The sequence below is a fragment of the Dermochelys coriacea genome, chromosome 3 (genome assembly GCF_009764565.3).
Source record: "Dermochelys coriacea isolate rDerCor1 chromosome 3, rDerCor1.pri.v4, whole genome shotgun sequence".
NCBI classification, from domain to species: domain Eukaryota; kingdom Metazoa; phylum Chordata; order Testudines; family Dermochelyidae; genus Dermochelys; species Dermochelys coriacea.
The window spans coordinates 212,070,944-212,079,646 of record NC_050070.1 but is presented as its reverse complement, the minus strand read 5'-3'; the positions used below and the strand labels follow the sequence as shown (position 1 = coordinate 212,079,646).

The 8,703-nt window shown below is 44.2% G+C and overlaps 1 protein-coding gene across 4 annotated transcripts in view; it reads right to left on the bottom strand.

Moving 5' to 3' along the window:
• Positions 1-6,669: 6,669 nt before the first annotated feature.
• THUMPD2 (THUMP domain containing 2) overlaps positions 6,670-8,703 on the bottom strand; it is a 50,174-nt gene continuing 48,140 nt past the window's right edge. For all 4 annotated transcript variants that reach the window (XM_038394904.2, XM_038394900.2, XM_038394899.2 and 1 more), the window contains one exon: positions 6,670-8,487. In XM_038394904.2, the coding sequence (XP_038250832.1) occupies positions 8,145-8,487 (343 nt within the window). In that variant the 3' untranslated portion in view covers positions 6,670-8,144. The remainder of the gene's footprint in view (positions 8,488-8,703) is intronic.

Genomic DNA, 8,703 nt, shown 5'->3' with positions numbered 1-8,703 from the left:
CCGGACCCGCCCTGACCCTGACCCTGACCCTGACCCTAACCCTAAACCCTAACCCTAACCCTAACTGTAACCCTAAATCCTAACCCTAACCCAACCCTAACCCTAACCCTAACCCTAAAACCCTAAAACCCTAACCCTAACCCTAACCCTAACCCTAACCCTAACCCTAACCCTAACCCTAACCCTAAACCCTAACCCTAACCCTAACCCTAACCCTAAACCCAAACCCTAACCCTAACCCTAACCCTAACCCTAAACCCTAACCCTAACCCTAACCCCTAAACCCTGACCCTGACCCTGACTCTAAACCCGAACCCTAACCCTAACCCCAACTCTAAACCCTAACCCTAAACCCCAACCTCAACCCCTAACCCTAAACACTAACCCTGACCCCTCATCCTGCCCCTAACCCTAACCCCAAACCCTTACTCCAACCCTAAACCCCGACCCTAAACCCTAACCTCACCCTAATCCTAAAGCCTAACCCTAAACCCTCACCCTCGCTCTAAACCCTCACCCTAACCCCGACCCTCACCCTTTCCCTGACCCTAACCCCAAACCCTAATCCCCTCATCCTCCCCTCCCCTAAACCTAACCCCTGACCCTGACCCTAATTCTAACCCACTAATCCTATCCCAACCCCAATGCTGACCGTAACCCCTAAACCAAACCCAACTGTAACCCTAACTCTGACCCAAACCCTAACCTACCTCTAACTCTACCCCTACTCCTTCCCCTCACCCTCATCCTAGCACCCTAATTTTGTAGTGTAGATATGCCCTCAGAATAGAGCATATGGTACCTGTTGCCCAAAGTGAAATATCTTCTCTTTGCTGAGGCATGACTTAGTTGTAGTTGAGCTGTACTGAACAGGAGCTAAGTATCCATGTTCTAAATGCAGACATTGAACCTACTCCCCAAGAGGAACTTCACACTTGTTAAATTTTACACCCCTTTCACCCTTACTCACAGGATTCCATCTAAAGTGATACTTGCACTTATTCTTCGTTAAACACACATCATGCTGTCATACCCCACCTCATTACTGACAACCCTTATAGTAAGAACACCCATGTGTCCTGGTATTGACTCAAGCTACACAACTCACTGCTGAAGTTATGCATACTGGATCCTTCAACATATGTATACTCTTCTTTCCTTTTATCAAATGTGTGTGGGTGAAGACGGGCACCTCAGACCCAGATCTCACATTCTAACTAATCCCCATATATCCTGATATCACAGTCAAACCTCTACCAAGCTGTGTCATCTAATGCCTGCACCATTCAGTACAGCTACACGTAACACTGTGAATGCAGTTGGAGTGCATGCAGATAATTCCCAGTGGCTATTGCCAGCTCAAGGGAGGAAGAGTTAAGATTGCCTTTTCATGTGCATTAACTCTGTATTTCCTAATTTTCAGAGGTTTGAATTTTGTTGGGCTTGACATTCTGGAAAGGGACAAGCTACCTCCAGGCAACAGTAACTCTGCCTTAATGAAGTTTTTTTGTCAGTAAATCAAAGCAGACATTTCATTAGGAACTATGCAGTTCAGCATAAACATAAACTTCAATGGTAACTGGACTTTGTACACTCTTCCACTATTTGTAAAACAAGAAGCCATGAGTCTTCAGAAATACTGCAGCACAACAGCTAACCCACAGCATTTGGAGGTACTCTGTTCCTTTCCTCCTTTCACAACACTCCGATTTGCAGCATAACCTCCAAGTTTGATGAATACAACAAACCGGGCCCTGGGCTCTAAAAATTAACTATGAAAAAAAACTCTAGCTGGTTCAGAATGAAACAGCCTCCCAGTTTAACAGTATTAGCACATGGCCTTTTGTGCACTCAGTCCCTAAGGAATGTAGACTTAAACATTTACCTTCAAAACCTGCCACCACAGTCATCTACACAGTCTGAGCCATCAATCTCGCTGTCCACAGACATGACATCCCACAATGGCTATATTCCTCAGAGCGTGCATCTGGTCCATGCTATATGAGCATGCATAGCTCTGTACTCTGTGTGTGTGTGTTGCATGCTATGCACATGTGTATATCGCTGTATCGTGTGTGGTGCATCCTATATGTATGCATAGCTTGATAGTGTGTGTTGCATGCTACACACGTGTGCCTCTCTCTCTTGGGGTTATGATGCACACTATACACAGGTGCAAATCGTTCTATTGTGCGTATGTACATGGTGCAGGCCACACACGTGTATCTGTGTGTGTGTGGTACACACTACATGCGTGCGTATCACTTGACATCGATGCCTGTTGTATGGCTCCGCTAGGAAGCGCCATTTTCCCCCGCTACAAACGGAGCTAAGCAGTGCATTGTGGGAGATGTAGTGTAATGTCCACTGCCTCCATCTCCCGTCAGCCGTTGCGGCTCCACGAGAGATGTCTGTAGTGTCCCTGCTCTGCCCAGTGCACCAGGGGAGTTGTGGCTCCAGCTTGCTGCCGAAAACCCCAGGCACCCAATGCGCCGGGCCTCCTGCCCTCCAATCCACTGTCAGTTCTCGCCAGGAGCCCCCATTCTTAATCCCATCCATCTCCGCCCGCTTCCATCCTCGTCTCCACCAATTCCCCCAGTCGCAGAACCAGGGCAAGTTGAGCAATTACCGAGGCAAACAAACTTCCAATCTTTGTTCCCACTGGGACACTATTAGAGCTCTTGCCGGGCAACTTCCGGTCACTGTTCACAGTGGGACACTATTAGAGCTCTTCCCAGCAACTTCCGGTCACTGTTCCCAGTGGGACACTATTAGAGCTCTTCCCAGCAACTTCCGGTCACTGTTCCCAGTGGGACACTATTAGAGCTCTTCCCAGCAACTTCCGGTCACTGTTCCCAGTGGGACACTATTAGAGCTCTTCCCAGCAACTTCCGGTCACTGTTCCCAGTGGGACCTTATTAGAGCAGCTACCAGGGTTAACTTCACTTCCGGTCACTAGATAGGGAATTGGAGTCGATGTGTGAGGCTGCGACTTGGGGGTGCCGCTATTGACCAAGGTCGGAAGAGCAGGCGGCGCCTCCCTGATGCTGCTTATTGCACTGTGAGGGATACATGAGAAGAACAGATTAAGGTGCGGCGCCGCGCAGGGCCCGATATCTCATGGCAGTTAGAGCGGCGAGGCGCACTGCATCATGAAAGTTGCTGTTTCCTTCCCCCCATCGCATCACGGGAGTTGTAGTCCCCACCTTGCTGTACCTTATGACATCCTGGTTCTTTCCAGCGGTGGTTTCAGGTTATTTGGGGTTTTGCAGGCTCCAGCTAGAGGAACAGAGTCGCTCCCTGGAGTGTCGCCGCAGCAGTTCCCTGGTAACGATACCATATGAACATCTGGCTTTAAGGCTGTTCGCTGCATGTTTCCCAGGGTCTGGGGACAGTCCTGGGTCCAGAAACACCCAGCAATTGCATGTGTGGATAGAGCACTGTGCAGTGTTTGCATGACCAGGGCCAAACCCTTTACTGGGCCAGTAGACTAAAGAACAGATTTCTGTCTATAGATGAGAGCTTTTTGGAATCACTTAACAGAAAGTCTGCACTACAAACAAGTTTTCCAGTAATATTAATTAGTATTTGAAGCTTCTAACTGCACCATGACAAATAGCCTTTCAGGGCATCTGTATGAGACCTGGAGTGGTGTGTTAACATCATCAGAATTGCTTGATTAGCTCCTAAGCAAGGCTCTTCACAAATTCAAAGGAACGAGTATTTGTCATCCCCACACTACAGATGGGGAAACAAGCACAGGATTTTTCCCTATAGCCATTTTCTAGTATGTGGTGTGTGCAACAGAGGCTTTATGGAGTAGACAACTACTTCACTACCTCACCCTGTTTACCTTTTTAGTTCAGTAGCCTTATCCCACTGGCAAGGCTTACAAATACTATGTAAGGACATAAAAATCACTTATTTCATGGTAGTATGTAAACAAACAACCAAAAATCCTTATGAATTAGGATAATAATGTGGAAAGTAACACTTGAAATTAAAGTGAAGAGATTGGATTTTATTAATAATTCTTTTCCCCAATAACAACTTCCAGGGAAGCTCCACATTATTAATAAATTTCTTATAAAATACCTTTCTTATTGAACTTACTTCATATTTAAGCCATAACCAAAGATCTCTCATGTTGATACCTTTCAAACAGTAATTGCCCTATATTTAATGTGCAGCCAATCTGTGGCTTTTAATTTAAATATTCTTTGAATTAAAAAAGTTGGCTAAAAATGGTGTAATTATACGAAGTATTTTTTGCTAAGACAAGGTTAAACATTTTTATCCGGGAAGATGACTGGAACTGGTCTTGTCCGACAGCATTGCTTTTATACTACTGGAAGGTTCATCCTTGCAGATTCTTATACATACAAGTGCTGTTACCACATGTAGGATGAGGTCCATAGCTAGAAAAATTGAGCTTCACATGAAACAAGTTTAGCTTTCCTCCTCAGGTTGGGAGGATGAATAAGAATCAAGGAGGCCATGAGATTAACTCAGGCCAGAACTTGGGAGATGAGGAACAGGTTCCTGGGGTAATTCTTGGGGAAAGGAGCCTAACTTCAGCTAAGTGGGGCTAGAAGGGTCAGGCAGGCCAGATAGCTGAGAAGCTGTAGCTGGGGTAAGGAAGTAGCTGCAGGTGTGTACTGCAAGGCGCAAGAATGGCTCCTGTAGGGGAAAAAAGGAACAAACCCATCTCAGGGAAGGGAGGCTCGAAGTACAAGGAGAGGATAAATGAACCCGACTCTGGGAATGAGGACTGGGGACCCTTGACTCAAGGAAGGAGAAGTGTTTGAACTCTGAAGGAAAAGCAGACACTCAGGGATGAGGGGCTGTGCTCAGCTTGGAACGGAGGTGAAGGTTTTGTTAAAATGGACTCCAGCCAGGGAATGCTTTGATTATCTTACTTTTAAAGGGCCTGGAGCAGAAAGAGAAAATGAGGCTGGGCTCTGCAGACCCACCCCAGGCCACAAAGGGGTGCTTAGGAGGCAGCTAACCCTGTTATAGTCTGGGTTTCTAAGAAAAGGCCCCTGATTAGCTGTAGCTGTATAGAAAGATAACTTCTCTATGATAAGGACTGTTGTGCAACAGGACACGTAGTAATGTCTTCCCTGCTGGAGAGCTGGATCCTGGGAAATGTCCACATGTGTTGTGTTTATTTTCTTTCTTCCTTCTCTAACATTTTGGCTAACGCACTCTCCCTGCCTGTCCTCCTACTAAAAAAAGGAGGACTTGTGGCATCTTAGAGACTAACAAATTTATTTGAGCATAAGCTTTCGTGAGCTACAACTCACCTCATCGGATGCATTCAGTGGAAAATACAGTGGGGAGATTTATATACACAGAACATGAAACAATGGGTGTTACCATACATACCATAATGAGAGTGATCAGGTAAGGTGAGCTATTACCAGCAGGGGGGCGGGGGGAACAGGACCTTTTGTAGTGATAATCAAGGTAGGCCATTTCCAGCAGTTGACAAGAACTTCTGAGGAACAGCGGGGGAGGGGAATTAAACATGGGGAAATAGTTTTACTTTGTGTAATGACACATCCACTCCCAGTCTCTATTCAAGCCTAAGTTAATTGTATCCAGTTTGCAAATTAATTCCAATTCAGCAGTCTCTCGTTGGAGTCTGTTTCTGAAGTTTTTTTGTTGAAGAATTGCCACTTTTAGGTCTGTAATCAAGTGACCGAAGAGATTGAAGTGTTCTCCGACTGGTTTTTGAATGTTATAATTCTTGACATCTTATTTGTGCCCATTTATTCTTTTACGTAGAGTCTCTCCAGTTTGGCCAATGTACATGGCAGAGGGGCATTGCTGGCACATATCACATTGGTAGATGTGCAAGTGAACGAGCCTCTGATAATGTGGCTGATGTGATTAGGCCCTATGATGGTGTCCCCTGAATAGATATGTGGACACAGTTGGCAACAGGCTTTGTTGCAAGGATAGGTTCCTGGGTTAGTGGTTCTGTTGTGTGGTTGCTGGTATTTGCTTCAGGTTGGGGGGCTGTCTGTAAGCAAGGACTGGCCTGTCTCCCAAGATCTGTGAGAGTGATGGGTCGTCCTTCAGGATTGGTTGTAGATCCTTGATGATGCGTTGGAGAGGTTTTAGTTGGGGGCTGAAGGTGAAGGCTAGTGGCATTCTGTTATTTTCTTTGTTGGGCCTGTCCTGTAGTAGGTGACTTCTGGGTACTCTTCTTGCTCTGTCAATCTGTTTCTTCACTTCAGCAGGTGGGTATTGTAGTTGTAAGAACTACAATACCTGACCTACTGGCTGAGCAGTAAACATCAACCCTCAGCCCCTAATGCTGAGCACTGAGTGACAGTCCAGCACTGATAACAGCAGAATGCTCAACCTTATCCTGCAACCTCTAACCACTGAATGGTGAGTGGTAACCCCATGCCCAGCCCCTTTTCAGTGAGCAATAACCCAAACCAATAATGGTTGAACACTCAGCACTGACCTGTAACTGCCTACACAACCAGGGAGAGAACCTTGAACCCCACAATGCTGAGCAATAACCCCAAAACGTTCAGTGGTGAGAGAAAACCCCTAAGACTGGAGTGCTGAGCTATAACCAAGTGCTCAGACCTAACCCTTAACAGCTAAAAAGTGAGTGATACCATCTAACTCCAGATTGGGAGCAATAAATTAAACTGTGAGCTGTTTAATGTCAATAAAAAAAACTGCAATAGCTACTCAAAAGAACATGAGTAGCACTGCGCTGATCTCATACCAACAGAACACTAGATATTTAGATTTATTCTAACATTAAATGGTTGTATATACCTAAAGTAAAACAGAAATTGGTTTTACATCACATTTTTGTTTAAATAATTGCTACCAAAAAAATCGATTAATAAGAAACACTTCAGTAAAGACTTCCAATCCCCCTTAGTGCTGAAGCCTACAGGTATAGATATTTACTAGGTGTGGCTTAGGTGTAAATTAAGGCAATAATGCAAAGAGCCTACAAGACCGGTAAGATAATAGTTTGGCTAAATTAAGGCATAAGGTCCAAAAAGGCTTAAACATAAGTAATTAACCAAAAGTAACCCTAGATAATGATTTTAAACAATAAAATGCTGTAAAAACTAAACTGTTGACAAGTAACCACGAGATGCTAGTTTATAGCATCTTGAGATATTTTAAGCTAGGGACATCAACAGCTGTCTGACAACAAGAATGCCATGGTAACTGACTGAATTATATGCTAATAAAACTGAGTTAAAAGGATTAATAATCTATGGGAGAAGGGCATCCCAACATTAGGGTAAGGAACTACAACTAAGGAAAAGGGCCTGAAACCCTTCCTGAGTATTGCGTTGCGCATGGTGGCATAAAAGTGTAACATTATAAAAGTTGTATGCCATCTCATATGCCTTGAGAGAGGCCAAGATGATGACTGATGGGGAAGATAACTAACACTGCAGGTTGTTTTGCAAGGGATGGTGTAAGTATCTGGATGCTCAGCACATTCTGTACTCTCTCTACCTGCCTTGCAGGGTTTAGAGTGTTTGTGACTTTGCTAACTGTATTTATAAAATTATTATAAATACAGTGTGATTTCGTAAGTGAGTGTTGCAAACTTGCACGTTCAGGCTCCTAACTGAACAGGAGTTCTGATAATACTTTGCCTTATCTTAGTACAATAACCTATCAAATTCCAGTGCTAATTGGGGAAACTAAATTATATTACTGATCAATATACAAAGAGTGCATCTGTTTCCTATTCTGACTAGGTAAATGTTTAGGAAAGCAAACCTATACAGTTCCACTGCAGTGGCAGCAAGTTAAATCCTATGCAAATCACTCCTAGAAGAGTGTGGACCAAACCATGAGGCCTTTGCTCAGTTTTTACTTTTTAAGTAAATGGATGCTTTGCTTGAGTAAGGATCTCAGGATTTGGCCTCATTTCAGTATTTTATTGTGGCCAACTTAATAATGTTAGAGGACTGTCTCTGCCATCTTGTGACTACTGAATTCTTTAGCAAAGAAACCATTAAATGGGGCGGGGGGGAAGGAATGCTGTAAAACTGCTGAAATACACTTGGTTACCAGTGGCACTATATGGCCCCAAATTAGGACCATGCTTTCAAATAAGATTCATGTTCACTTTCAGAATGCTACTGCATTGCAGCAGCAAATATCTTCCTATATTTGTATATGAAAGCATCTGTTTTCCCAAGGCTAACTCCATAGGATTCTACTGCTGCCAAAGACCCAAAGCATGTAGTTTTATTGTTGAAGTGTTCAGTCTCTACACCTTTAATTGAAGAGGAAATACTCCGTGGACTCCGATTTTTCTCTTTGGGATTCAAGTCTTTCACCACAGCAGCTCCATTCTTGTTGTCACTGGTGGCATTCAAAGATGTGTCATTTTCAATACAATTGCTAATACAGCCACCCATGTGCTTGTGGAGATCTTGACTCACCAGTAATACAACTGTCCCTCCAACATGAAGCACTCTGACAGTTTAAAAAAAACAACACAGTTAGTTGTGCATGGTTGCTAGGCTGTGCATTAGATCTATGGACTCCTCATGCCCCTATTACTCTAGTATCTAGGCACCCACAATCAAAATCAGAGCTATGACCTTCCTTTGCAAAGAATAAGTCAGTATCTTCAAGGATCCCAGAGACACTGGGATGTTAGATACTATGGCCCTAATTCAGTGAAATGCT